The sequence below is a fragment of the Saccostrea cucullata genome, unplaced genomic scaffold (assembly GCF_032062105.1).
Source record: "Saccostrea cucullata isolate Sc308-1 unplaced genomic scaffold, CSIRO_AGI_Scuc_v1 ctg3090, whole genome shotgun sequence".
NCBI classification, from domain to species: Eukaryota; Metazoa; Mollusca; class Bivalvia; order Ostreida; family Ostreidae; genus Saccostrea; species Saccostrea cuccullata.
The window spans coordinates 1-15,428 of record NW_026939717.1 but is presented as its reverse complement, the minus strand read 5'-3'; the positions used below and the strand labels follow the sequence as shown (position 1 = coordinate 15,428).

The 15,428-nt window shown below is 34.0% G+C and overlaps 1 protein-coding gene across 1 annotated transcript; it reads right to left on the bottom strand.

The window, feature by feature from the left end:
• Positions 1-9,225: 9,225 nt before the first annotated feature.
• LOC134253740 (uncharacterized) lies at positions 9,226-11,441 on the bottom strand. Its single transcript, XM_062736321.1, has 4 exons — positions 11,324-11,441; positions 9,997-10,120; positions 9,479-9,549; positions 9,226-9,366 (listed from the first exon to the last, which is right to left on the bottom strand). The coding sequence occupies exons 1-4, from the start codon at positions 11,379-11,381 to the stop codon at positions 9,248-9,250; spliced, it is 372 nt and encodes a 123-aa protein (XP_062592305.1). The 5' UTR covers positions 11,382-11,441; the 3' UTR covers positions 9,226-9,247.
• Positions 11,442-15,428: the final 3,987 nt, after the last annotated feature.

The following is a 15,428-nucleotide window of genomic DNA, read 5'->3' as shown; positions in this document are numbered from 1 at the left end:
ATGATCGTGAAAGGTCATAAGACAATTTTTTTTACTTTAGATTTTTAAAGGTTTAAAAGTAACATGATAAATCGTTTGTAATATGCAATTTTCAAATTTTAAGCACTTTAAAACACCATTCCAAAACTTAAAGGTTAAAATCAATGTGGACATTTAAAATTTATTGTAAAAGGGAATGTTTAAGAAAGGCACTGATAATTTCAATTTCCTACTTTGATAACTATTTGATAGATCGAAATCAAAGATAAACAGTTCGATAATAGTACTAACATCGAAAAGAAATCAAAGTCCATAAAACAATACAAAGTAGGAGCAGAGCAAACACAGACCTCAGAAACATCAAAGGTGGGATCAGGTGCCATGGAGGAGTGAGCATCCCCTGCTGACCGGTCACACCCGCCGTGTGCTCCCTGTCCTGATCGGAAAATAACGGAAAAATCCGTCGTCAATACAGTGTATAAATAATAGACTAACAATTAGTATGAAAACCGTCAGTCAGCAATTGTCTCAATGATAAATTGTATTTGATGACAAGGACATTGTATCGACCATAGAATTTACGAAATGATGACTTTAAACGAGACTGTTGATGTTCTTGTTTCATCAACTTGCTTGTCAATAATTTATCTCATTTTAGAAGTTGTTCACACGTAGAGCATGTTCTTGCATATCGAATGAACTGAGAAATATACACTCCGTAATCAGGTGATGAATGTCTATTGCTTCATAAGTAAGGGAAGTTGACGATAGATAAATTAAAGTCATCACGTTTATCATATAGCTTGGTTGTTAGACTACCATTTACGTCTTTTTCAAGTAAAATATCCAGGTATGAAACAGATGTGTCAGACTCTGTGGTATCGTTTATCTCTAGCTCACCAGGATATATCGTATCGCAGTAAGGCCTATAGGAATGGAAATGACCATTGATAATTGATGTATATCTAAATGTCGAGTTGAAGGCCACAGCAAGTGTTTTTTCTTTTCATGCACAAGATTTTGAACGAATTCAGTTTCATATGAATATAAAAATAGGTCTGCTAATAACGGAGCGCAATTGGTACCCATGGGAAATCCAATAGATTGTTGGAATATCTGGTCTCCAGAAACCACAAAGATATTGTCAATCAGAAACTAAAGCATCCCTTTGATGTCAACTTCAGAGTACTTGTGTGTGCAATCAGAATGTGTTTTAACAAAATAATTCTGCAAATGAACAATGATCAGGTAAGTAAATTTACGAGTTCCATTTTTACTATTACACATAACAGGAAACAATAAAAAAAATCATTATTTTTTCGAAGTTTTCAATTAAATATTATTTTTTATTATATAGCCAGGAAATAGTCTCTGATAAAAATAAACAAAAAATCTAGAGAATTTTAATGTTCTATATCTTGACATTTTATCAAACGCTGAGTTTGTATTACGTATATGAGAATGCCCGAAACATTCTGAATACGAGCGGTTAATATCGAATGCCCCGTTGTGAACAATAAATGTCGTCTAATCAAATTTTCCGAGTCAAATTAAAGAAATGAAGTGGCATCTAGTTAAAATGTGTTTATTGTTACACAATACGGAAATCATTAATTAAAAATTCGTTACGTATTAGACCTAAAACCTAAATAATCATAACGCTCGGTAGGGTCATCGGGATGATGCTATATTGAACACTTACAGGACAGGCGTTAATTTGAATCCTTAAGTATAATATAAAGATATATATAACAGGGATCAATCTTTTTGAACAATATACTATAAAATATGCTTTATAAATACGACCTTCAGATTAAAAGCTGTTTTGAAACACACACAAAAAAAAAGAAAGTGGAGCTATGACTTTCTTTACTCTTGCATTATGTAAGTCTCCTAAGAAACTATTAAAATACATATGTACAGTGTATAACCTTTTACACTAAGAAATGAGAAATTTTAACAATCAATGATCAGTGGCCCTGGTGGTGCAGTGATGCGGAAAGATCCTTAGATCACCGCTAAGAGGCCAATGTGCCGCGTAGAAGTCTATATGTGCTTCCCTTTACCGGAAAGTGGTCACCAGGCATCTCAATATCAAGGATGTACTTCTCGAAAGGATGTTTTGAAAATCCAAAACTGATATCAAGGAATTATTATAACAATTTAATTTGTAGCTGAATTTATTTTCGTCGATACTGTGTCGTCTAAACCCTGCAACCCAAACCCGTGCGAGAATTTTGGTGTTTGCAGTGTTGAGGGTTCTATTCTATTTTGTCAGTGGCGTTGGAAGATGGTACGGGGAAACCTGCAGACAACAAGACTTCTGTGGTTCGTCCACCTGTATTAATGGCGGCTACTGCAGTTTTTTGAACAGTCCATAGGGGACTGCAAATGTCCACTTCCCTGAACCAGCTCATACTGCGAGGGTTTGTTATTTATAGTTATGCTGAACATAAAAATTAAAACGATTCATAATTCTTAGGTCATATGTCAATAAAGTTGAATGTTTTTAGAAGCATACATGTACTTGACAATGCTGATTTTAAGCAAGAATTTTATGGAGAAAAAATTTTAAATTAATTACATATTTTACAATGATAAATAATTTTAATTTTAGTTGTGACACGTCATTTGATTGGATTAAAGATTTAGTTTAGATCATTATACCCCCCCCCCCACCGCTTGAAAAGCGGGAGGGTATACGGTAACGTTGTGTCCGTCTGCACGTCTGTCTGTCTGCCTGTACGTCCGTCTCTTACGCTTTGGAATACCCATCTCTTATCCGCTACTACTCTCACACCACTGAATGAAATTTTATAAAACTTTCAGAGAATCTCTATTACATATTGCTTATGTGCATCTCCTATTTTATTTTTTGATCCGACGCATATTTTGGGCTTCCAATAGCACAGCATAGACACTGCCATAATTTCATGTGGGAATTAGTAATGTTATATCGTAAAACATAATTTTAAAAAGTTTGAGAGATTATTCAATTTTCAGCCAAGGGTCTTATGTCCAAACTTCAAGTTTTATTACAGTTTATAAAAACTCAGTCTTCAATACTGGTGAATTTTTAAAATATATTTCTTTTCTGTTTTATTTTCCAATAAATAATGTGTAAGCAGATATATTGATATTGATATGATTTGATACTTGTGTAAGGATATAGTATAAATAGTTTTAAGAATAAGAGTTGAGGAATAAAAAATATTGGTCATTGTTGCATTGCATTTAGGGGATTTCAATCACAGAATATGTGACATTATTTTCTAATAGGCATAAAGATGTTGTTTTATTTAAAAGTAAAATCATTTGGCATGATATATGTGTACATTGTCTTAGCATATAAATGAAATGATATATTTATTTTGTCAAACATGCTAAAATTATCCTAATTATTTTTTTCTGAACTTAAAAATATATGGTTTATGTTCATAACGCATTGTGTCCCTATGCATTGAAGTTTTTGACACCTCTCTACAAACATTAAATAATTTGTCATGTACAATTTCTGTGTTTAATTAATGAGTACGTATGATGTATTATATTTAAAAATATGCTTCATGAACATAACTCAGTTCTTTTTATAATTTTAAAATGATCTTTGATTGTAAAATGTTTGGTGTCTTGACCATTACGAACACAATAGCTTTCAGTATTATTGCTAAAATAACTGCCAATGAATCATAAGTTTGCCTCAGGAAGTCTGTAGCATTGGTATAATTATTAATTGAAAACGAAAGTAGAAAAGTGGCGCAGCTGTCTGCTAGAAAACATGGCGATGCTAATTGTGTCCAGTCGTGGAAAAAAGAAGTTACATACATAATAGATTTGGTAAGTATATTCATATTGTATCAGTTTGAGTGAATGTTTAACACATAAATACAGTCATTGTATCTTTTACCATGTAGCTATTAATCAGAAACTAAAACATGTCGCTTATGACCATACAAAATGCATAAATCTGTCCGAGTCGAGTACTTTCAGATTAGCATTTGACTTTTGATTCGCGTCTTTTGTTACGAACATAAGTGTCTTTACATTATTTGAATAATTTATTAATGATTAAGTTACATTGTAATATATTTTATTCTATATTTGTTAATTAAAACTGGAAGTAGATCATGATTTGTGCTTTAATTGCCTTGTTTCTGGTTTTATCAAGGATATAATAAATATAATTAAACAACATATGTATTGATTACATCACGGTGTATTTTGTTTTATGTATTTGTTTTCTTTCAGATATACAAGAAATGGCTGAATTATGTTTGTAACAATGACACAAAGATCCACAAGACTCAAAATAGAAGACCTAGGATATTTAGCAATCCATCTGTCAATTTACTTGTCTGCATCAATTCTGTTTGAAAGCTAGTCTATTATTAAGCTTTGAAATGAAATATTAAAAGCATTAAAGACAAGTGTTCGATTGTCTTGTTATTTTTTTGTTCTTTTTTAGTTTGGTGTCCATGTTACTTACATAATTTCTCCTTTTTTGAAACAAGAAATAAAAATTGTGACTTTTTTAAAAATAAATCCATTTCATATAACATTAAACATGATTTCATCATAGTAGACCATATTGATTACATTATTTTTATATTTTAACAATTTGTTAAATTCTAGTAATATGTTACTTGTTTAGTGCTTATGTAAGTAACGGTGTCCGTTGGTAATCTTGGATATATTTTCTGATTATGATGGAATAAGGCAGAAATAAGTCATGCAATAAAACATGCAAACAAGTGTTTATATACTTCAAAAAGGATTCACAAGAAAAGGGTAGCTTATTGATTTAAAAAACAGTCACTGTGGACAGCAAGTTACGTACTTAAAAATAGAATATATAATATCCTTTTTCCGGATCACATAATTATTCATCACAATCAGCGAGAGATCGACTGCGTAAGGGTTGAAATTGATCGAGGGCTAATATGTAATGGGGTACTATTATTTATTGAGTTTTTTTTAGTAAAGATGCTTATATCTGTAGACATGTACCTGTGCCAAAAAACGAAAACAAAAACAAAACAACAACAGCATAAAATCATTTATTATATACCCAATGTGTATCACACAATTTTACTGTTTAATTTACGCTATCACGTGACGCCGTGATCCGATTTTCCGGATCACCAACATGTTGTTTTCTGAATCCATATCACCACTCTCTGAAACTGATGACGTAATACGCAAAATATGACGTTATTTTTTTGCGCGTTAAAAAGACCCTTGTTATTATGCTTTGTTTAATGGATTAATAATATCCAATTTATCTCTAAAGGTTTATTTTAATATATTTAGCCAGTTATAAGGGGGTACACGCAGGGGGAATAAGGAAGCATACAGGAGCCTAAATCAGAGCTGCATTATGACGTCATAGTAGGCAAGATGACGTCAATTTTAGAAATCAGGTTTTCGTGTATTTAGCTATGTAATTTAACTCTAGAAAATGATTAGAAACGTGTAAACATTAACAAAAATAAAATGTTTTTATTTTGTTATGCTGTAACAGTCATTATGATTGAAATCTACCACCGATGACGTCATATGTATACATCAAGTAACTTGAAAATTGATCATGTCGTGTAAAGAGAATTTGGCTAAGACGGCATGTTCAAAGATACGTAAAATGGAGTTTAAAAGGAAATATCGGAAATACTGTGTTAAATTCATATGGAGTTCAATTAATTAAACAGATATGCTAATTTATTTTCATCGATTATATTCTCTTTCAAAGACAGTCAGCTATATTACGTATCCCGGTCGGTTTATCGTCCGTCATTATTGACCAAAAAATGCAACAGAACAACAATAAGCTAGATATTTCAAAACATACGATTTGTACAGATTGAAAGTTTCCGTTTTGACAAACTTGGAAAATGCTGCTAGAATCCCGAGTTAAGCATGGTTGTACGAAAAATCTCGATTCAAATGTATAAAATTCAAAACAAAAGGTAAGGTTTCGTGCGAATGTGTGGAATAAATATTTTACAGACAAGATAGTGGGATTCTAGCAGCACTTTTTAGACAAAATAGATGTTTTTCAGCTATATTACATACTCAAAGAAATTATCAAACTCCGGGGTATTGTTGTTCTGTAAGCCTTTTTATTAAGGAAAATTTTGCTATTGATAGAAGTCACGTGATGCCGTGGTGGTGATGCACGTCTTTGCGTTAGACACGCTTTTATCTGTATGCAATAGTAAATAACAGTTTACGGTTATCAGTGGTTTTGGTAATTTATTAAAATAAATTTTCTTCAAAAAGTCTAAATTTCCCGAGAAATTACTTATATGCTTCCTTAACATACCCGCGCATAATAAATCTATCATTTTATCAGTAACTTGATCCGAAGAGCCGTATCACGTTTCGTTGAAAGGTGCAGATCATCAGATCAAACTCTACGCATCGCGTCTCGTTAGATTTGATGATCCGCGCCTGTCAACTCGACGTGAAACGGCTCTTCGGATCAAGTTACTGTTATAATAATATATATTTATTATATACCTAACGTGTATCACTCAATTTTACTGTTGAATTCATGCAATCACATGACGTCGTTATCCGACTTTCCGGATTACCACACTGTGGTTTTCTGAATCCATATCACCATTCTCTGAAACTGATGGCGTAGTACGCTGAAAAATGACGATATTTTTCCTGCGCGTTAAAAAGTCCTTTGTTATTATGCTTTGTTTATTGGAATAATATACTATTGATCTCTAAAGGATTATTTTAATACATTTAGCCAGTTACGAGGGTTGATCCAAAAGTAATGTCACAGTGTCCATATCTTTTATATTTGGCGCCATATTGTCAAAAACAATATACCAAAAGATGCACAGGTTTAATTCTAATTAACATTGAAATTTTGATTTAATAACGTTTATTTGAATTTATTTTATAGATGTTTAAAACATAGAGCATAGGGGGTGTCGCAGCGTCACAGCGGAACGTCACGTTTTAAAGTGTATTTTTTTTTAAATGAAAAAAGACAAACACATTATAAAGATTCTAAAAAAGCACTTAATCTCCCAGTTCTTTAAAAGACACAATTCTCGTAATTTTCTAGTATTTAATTGAAAATTAAATGACAGCATTGGTATTTGTGATCATAAGCAATGTTGTTTTACTCTGTTAAATTGAACAAAGGGATTGTCGAAATGGGAAAAAACGGCTCGACGAGTTGTAATGCATTTGTTGCTTCAAAATATGGAATCATCACAAGCGACAATAACGTTAATTAATCAGACTTACAGAATTAAGAATCTAAATAAGAGACATCTTAATAGATGGTTTCTGCAATTTTGGGCGGGTGATTGGTCACTGAATGATCAGCAGAGGACAAAAAAGACCGAAAGATAGGAGATCGGACGGAAACGTTCAATGGTGTCTGACGTCAAATAAGACAGACGTATGGAAGTGACATGCATATGTGAATTTCTAAGTTTGTCTTTGCTACTTTTCAAAAAAAAATTGACAGAGGGTTTAATTATGAAAAGAGTGAGTGTATAATGGTACCAAGAACTCTTGAGTGTATAATGGTACCAAGAACTCTTTTAAAAAGTGGAACTGGTGAAAGTGTTTGCAAATCATAAATATTTTATTAATGAAACGAAAGGGAAACGCTTAAAAGTATGACGTTGCGTATCCGTCATATGACGTTATATTTTGGTGCGGCGACTACCATAAACGCACATTGTTTAAAATCCGATATTTTAGAAAGTATACATCATATTCCTTTGCAATTTTCAGGTCTGATTTGAAATAAATAAAGCTGCCATCGTGTATAATTTTGTTGCTTTACGTCGATTTATAGCAATTTTATCAAAGTTGTGACATTACTTTTGGATCAACCCTCGTACAAGGGGGTATATAATAAATTTATAATTAAAACAGTAACTTGATCCGAAGAGCCGTATCACGTCTCTTTGACAGGCGCGGATCATCAGATCAAACTCGACGCTTCGCGTCTCGTTATTTCTAATGATCCGCGCCTGTCAACTCGACGTGATACGCCCCTTCGGATCAAGTTATTGTTATAATAATATATATTGATCAGTGAAGATGAAATATATGGAAATAACGAACAGTATTTAAGCTAAAAATCCATTAGACAATTCAAAATTGGAGCAGAGCAAACACAGAACTCGAAAAAAAGAATAGAGGTAGGATCAGGCATCAGCATTTCCTGCTGACCCGTCACACCCGCTGTGTGCTTTTTTGCCATGATCGGGGGGGAGGAAAAATCCCTTGACAATTCAGTGTGTAAATAATGGCTTGCTCAGATATAGAATGAAAAAAATTCAGCAAGCATTTGAGTTTATGATAAATTGTATTTAGCCACGTGCATAGAATCTGTAAGATTTTCAAAAAATATGTCTAGAATATTTCTTTAAAAAAGTACCTCCTATCTGTTTATTGCTAGCGCTCTCGACGTTAGTCAAAATTCCCTGAATACGCATGCTCGGCTTCACGGTCGTGCATTCTGGGAAAACTGTGAAAACTACTATAGATAGACCGTGCGATAACAAATTTTGATCATTGTATCATTAATTAAATAACTTTGTATATTAATTGTGTATCTTACATTTTAAAAAGAACTACATCATTATACATTATACTACTTCAAATTTCCTTTTTTTCTGACGGAAAAGCCCGAGTCATTATCTAACTGTTCTAAACAAAGGCAAGTGAGGTTTTATTTACGTCTAAGCACAAAATGGACTCTAAACGTGTATTTTTTAAAACCTCACTACCGGGAAAATATATTCTATATGCTTGCAACCATGACAATGTAGGCCAAGCATTATTATTTGAGATTTTCTTTCAATCCTTAATAAACGTCGTTTAGAAAATTTCTAGCACAGCACTACTCTACATGTACCTATATGCTAGATGTTCTTTAACACAGTTTTTTTTATAATATGTGTTGTATCACAAGAAGACAATTTTTAAAAATATTTATTCATATTTCCGTACATAAAAATTTTCTAAATACAATGTCGTCATGTCTAAAACAAAAATTAACGCACATGTACGATATATAAAACAACTATTAATCCTTGTTTAAATGGAAACCTAAGGCGTACTAACTTACATGTATAATATTAACATGCTTCATAGGATTAGAGTCGAGATGAATTATTAAATGATCATGAATATTTGGATATACCGGTAGACTCCTTAGTACCTTGTGATAAAAGTGTAGGATGTGAATTGTTCAATTATACATCTATTGACTCGTATGTTTAAAAAATTATTTGTAATTTTGTTGTCCATAAGCTTGAGGTTGTCCGTGAGCTTGTTGTCCGTACGCCACAGTTGTAGGAGCTTGTTGTGCATAAACTGTTGGAGGAGGCAGTCGTCTTCTTCGATCTGTAAATATTATGTTGCCATAATTATGAACCAAGAACAAAAATTACACGTTTTTATATTGATCCAATGATCACTATTTACCAATGTACAGCGCTAGGACTGTTATACTTACTGTAGCATATACAACCAACGATACAGCTGACGATAAGGACAACACCACCAACGATAGGGCCCACAATTACCCTATCAGAAATATAATGATACATGTATACACTGAGATTGAAAAATGTTTATAAAATGAAACATTTATAAATTTTTTATAGGTTTCAATTACCAATTTTATAATTATTATATATCATTTAGGTTACTTTATCGAGCTATCAGATTTATAAGATTGTCCGCTTTTAATATTTAACACTCTTTTTCTTTATGACAAATGCTTAAAAATGATGAACCAGTCTTTACTTTATCTAAATATACGTTAAAGAAAGTTTGAATTCTGTAATATCTGATTTACACAGACATATGAGGCATCTCCAAGTTCTACATTTATCTTTCAATTCAACTATATAAATTCAAGTGCTGCGGACGATCAGTCACTGCAAGTTTTCATTAAATCAAATAACAATGCCCTATTTCGATTGTGCGAAACAGATAAACAAATTTGGTCACAAAAGGTCACGCGCTTACCCAATACTTATGCAGGTGGCGCCACCAGTGCAGACGTACCCGTCCGGACAACAGTAAATAGATCCCGTGCAGCAATGATAACCAGTCAAAAGGCAGTCGCTGTCAGAGGTGCATGTAAAGTCACCTACAAATTGTTAAGACCTTTTATTTTACCAAAAGCTTTGACCTTTTGATGGAATTCAGCTGAAAATCAAATATTTTCTACATTCATAAAAAGTCAATTTTTTTATTTAAAATTTTAGTGATTTTTTTTAACATAACTTTATTCCTCTAAAATGAGATACCGGTATAGAGACTCTGAGTTTGATGACTTTACATGTGACATTTATACAAAATAAACACAATAAAGTCGAATCGACTGATATATCAGCGGATTTCGAAATTAGAAATATAACAATGAAAACGAAAAGAATGTTTTCATTTACACAAGTTCGAATCTCTCTGGAAAATGCAAAGAAAAAAACCCTCGAATAAATAAATAAATTCATCTGGTTCAGTCAAACAAACAATATAAGTAATTAATCCAAATAGTTTGAACAAAAAATAAATAAACTTCTTCAAGTTGTACGCCTAATATTTGAATTCTCATTCTCATTGATATATTAATCATAAAAATTTCTATGCTTAAAAACGATACATCTTTGTAAATAATCAAAAGGAATCGGATAAAACAATGCATTTGTATATCAAACAATGCTTTTCCTTATTAAATTTTAAAATAAAAAAAAAGCACTAGGATGGACAATAAAATATCCAATGAAATTCTATTTATTATTATTATTATTAAATTTTATTATTTCATTGGTTTTTTTTTCATTCTAAATCTCGACATTCCATGATCAGATGTCTTAATTGAATCTCATGCAGATGCATCATCACAAAGCATTGTTCATTCGATAGTTATTAGTCATAACTTAAATATGTCTAAATTCTAATCAGATGTTTCAGTTCAGTTCGGATACCATTCACTATGGCTTAGTGTTCTTGTCTGGTGTATAACCAGGAAAAGGGATTGCATGAATGATGCTGAGCATTGTGATTAAAAATTCGAAATATATTGCCAGTACACGATTTTGTGACCGAGATACAGCTATTTCAAAAGAAAAAAATATCACACAGGGATACTTTACCACAATACAACATTAAATAGAATTTATAATGCATTCAATTTATTAATTAACCAGCTTTAGAATATATTTATGAAGAAAAATATGTATTGCACATTCAGAAATATTATTAAATTGAATTTATGATGAAAAAAAATTCATGTTCATTATTGTTATATTAAAAAAAAAGAACATATGGCACATGTAGCTAAAACCAATACCTTGAACATTGGACACCATTAAAAATCCTAAAAGAAATAAAAGAACGGGGTTCGCCATGATCTCTTGACACAAAACTTTACGTTCGAATTATCTGTTTATCTCTACCTGGACTAAAGGTGTTATCATCTCATTACCCAAAATGTATTGTTATTGCGAAATAACCGTCACGAGGCAATGCAACACAGATAGTAGCTTATCCCATCTAAAGTGATTCCAGAGGTCATTTTGTTTTTGTGATAAAATTAGTGACTGGTATTTTCCATCGTCAACTTTCTTTATTGATACAACTGCATAATCATCTGCAAATGGGGTTTTGTGATATATTTTTAAGATACGCATAAGCATACTCTTTGTGAAAAAAAAAATAACAGTAGTTAGCTACTGTCAAATAAGTTGATGTAAGAATGGAAAAATATCTCTACCTCCAAAATTTTGAAATTTCTCTGGTCGATACAATAAAATTTTCTACCAAATACAGTACATCAGTGAAATATGTTGATTGATGTGGAAATGTAAATTAGATAAGTATCCCAATATATAACATAAGACAAATACGTTAATTTCATGTTTAATGCCACTGATATCACACGTACTACCTGTGTGACACATGTCTAGAATAAAAAAATGAATTGTTAATTTGAAACGAAGAAGATGAAACAAGTAAAACAGCACATGCATTATTTGACACTAAGATTAAAAAAAGATGAATGAAGTTTTTGTCGTCTTCATTAACGGTACTTAACACAAACAAAAAATGGATGCATGGATTGATATATATTTTTTGACTGATTTTTATTTAAAATGACATAAATAATAAATCCCTGAAATATGAAAATATCGTAGGTTTTCATTGGTGCTTAGATATGAAACTTTGTTTTGCGTTCTGTAGCATTCCATACAAATTTTTGCACAAATTAAAAAATGGATTGAACAGCAGGCACAAATTTTCAATCTTATGACAAAATCTTATAATTTTCTCCAATTATACTTGGTTATTCAGGTTACCAAATTAAATGTAAATCTATGAGAAATAAAGCTGATTTCCAAAAAAAGTTTGTTTGTGTTATTTATCCTTTATGGAGCCATTTCACCAAGTACGATCTGGAAAAATCGCATGCAACCACGCGCGACCATGGTCGCACCTCTGTTTTTACGTAGTCGCGTGAAAAATCCGTGCGACCTAGACATTTATTTTCTCTCTGCGCTCTACGTTCGATGTTATCTCGTATAACTTTCGTTGTAAACGTTCTTGGTGCGTCCTACACGCTCTATGGACGCTCTTTGCACGCTCTACCTGCGCCTTTCCATCCGATCTTAACACGATCAAGGATCGTTGTGTTCGATCAGTCTACCATGTAGCATCGACCTCTCGACGACCTATCTTCGAAAGTGTGCGACCTCTGCCGACCAGTACTCGACTTTGGCCGATTTCGGCGCGTACGAGTTGCAATAAACACTCGATCAGTACGATTTAGATACGATACAAACGTTCTAGCCTCGATCTATACGCTCAATTCTAGTTCTTTTCTCAACTACTTCTCGTCCGAGTTACGCCAAATTTGCCCTGGTCGTTCAGATTTACGTGCGACCTACTGCTATCGTATAAAAAGACCCAGCGATCAGTGGGCGATCATCAGTCTTGACCACCCTGAAAGGAGCATGGATCCTATCGCTTTACATCATGCAATACTATTGCAACATCATGCCCTGAAACTACAGCAAGACTCTATGATCATGCTGACGATGTTGAAGATGAGAAGAAAAAAATATACTAAAAAGAAATATTGGGTTGTTCCGTGGTTACGAGAACGTCAAAGAGATCATTATGGCCAGTATACCTCCCTCATGAAAGAACTGAGGCTTGGAGATGAAGCTTCCTATCGGAACTATCTGCGTATGCCACCGGAGATGTTCGACGAACTGTTGACCAGGGTTGGCCCCAGGATTGAAAAGATGGACACTAACTATAGAAGAGCCATAGAAGCAGGGGTGAAGTTGACCGTCACCTTAAGACACCCTGCAACTGGCATAGATTACCCAAGCCTTTCTTATGACTTCAGAGTATCGCGCCATACGATAGCTACATTCATTCCACTTGTGTGTCAAGCTATTGTGAAGTTATACCCTGTCCAACCTCAGCTGCTGAATGGAAGGCCATTGCTGATGAATTCGAGAGAAGATGGAATGTACCACATGCAATTGGGGCTCTAGATGGTAAGCACGTGGCCATCAGAAAACCAGCAAGTTCTGGATCTCTGTACTATAATTACAAGAAGTTTTGCTCCATCGTCCTTCTGGCTCTGGTGGATGCGAATGCCAAATTCCTGTGGATCGATGTTGGTGGTTTGGGACACCAATCTGATGCTCAGATATTCAACGCCAGTGAGCTGCAGGAATGCATTGTTGATGGTTCAGTTCATCTGCCAGCAGCTGAACCTATGACCCGTGATGACGTTGATGTACCATTCTTTATCCTGGGTGATGATGCTTTTGCCTTAAAACCCTACCTTATAAAGCCATACACTAGGAGAGGTTTAACCAAGGAAGAAACCATCTGTAACTACAGAATTTCCAGAGGAAGGCGCGTGGTTGAGAATGCGTTTGGAATCCTGTCCTCACGTTTCAGGTGTTTGCTGACAACTCTACAACAGAATCCAGACAACTGCAGATTAATTGTGGAAGCTTGTGTTTGCCTGCATAACATAATGAGAATGAGGTACCCAGCACCCCAGAATGCAGATATGGACATGGAAGATTTAGAACACAATATGATTCCTGGAGAATGGAGAAACTCAGGAGATCTGCAAGACTTGGCCTACCACTTGGGCCGTAATAGGGACAACGCCGAGGGGAAGAAAGTACGGGATTACATAAAGAACTACTTCAACAGTCCTGTTGGTTCTGTTCCATGGCAAGAGAAAATGGTGACCGCAAAACACAGAGTTTTCTGAGTGCTGTTGCTAATATGATATATCTCTAACTTTTAAACTTTTCATAACTATGTGTAATAAACAACAATGTGTAAATGATTTCATATATTTAATGTATGATTAGAGATTAAAATACAAACAAATCAAAAGGAAACGACCAATAAAATAAAATAGAATAAAATGAAATTCAGAAATAAAAAATGAAAGAACAATAAAACCAAACTAAAAACAAAAAACAAAACAAATACACCATAATTAACTCAGACGTGTTCAAAAGCTAATCGTGTAATGATCATCGCATGAGCTTGCGCCCTATCTGCACAGTTTTCAGTAGGCGTGGCTTAATCGGATTAGGCGAAGGTAAGTCGCAACTTAAGCGAGAAATGATCTTTAGTGGTTGAACCTTAAACGCACATAGATCGCACCTCAATCCTTTGATCATAATCAAATCGTGTCCATTTCGCAAACAGTGAGCGCACTGGTCTAAGGAAAATCGGGAGCAGGTCGCACGAAGCGATTCTTGATCGCAGCGGATCTAGGCTACATCGCATGGATCGAGCGAGTGTTGAGAATTGATCGAGCAGCACGACCGTGTGCTCGATCAGTTTTCGCTCAAGAAGACTTAGCCTCGCTCATCCCCGCTCTAGCCTCAATTGCCCCTCGATCAATACGTCTTTTCCTCGACTGTATTCGCTGTTTCGACGCTCTCTTTGCGACTTTTAAGTCGAGGCTCAGTTTTTTGACATGTCAAAAAACTGAGCTGCGATCTATTTTTCAGGAAGACCATTCTTCGACTTTGAGCGACCACAGGAGACCGAGGCGTGACCACTTCGCGGTCAACCTTCGACTTCGTGCGATCTTCAGCGATCAAGCCACGCTCTTAGATCGCAACTCAGTCTTCCGGGAAGAATTTTTGGTGAAATGGCCCTATAAAGGTCATAGGAAACGATTCCTAACATCATAGTTTCACTTTTTAAACCCAAAGCTACATATGAAAGTATGTTAAATTAAGAGTTGTTATATTTTCTGGCCTTTGTTCTGCTGTAAAATAAAGATAAAAGTATTCCACTTGTTATTTTTCTTACCCGCTTATCGTTCTTGATTTTGTGGTTTCATGAGGTCACAAACGCCCACAGATGCAAACGGATCATTGGACATAACATAAATCTACTCT

Coding starts and splice junctions, on each gene's coding strand:
- LOC134253740 (XM_062736321.1), bottom strand. CDS start 11,381: ATGGCGAACCCCGTTCTTTTATTTCTTTTAGGATTTTTAATGGTGTCC. Junction 9,550..9,996: donor GCCACCTGCATAAGTATTGG/GTAAGCGCGTGA, acceptor TATTTCTGATAG/GGTAATTGTGGGCCCTATCG. Junction 9,367..9,478: donor CGTTGGTTGTATATGCTACA/GTAAGTATAACA, acceptor TAATATTTACAG/ATCGAAGAAGACGACTGCCT.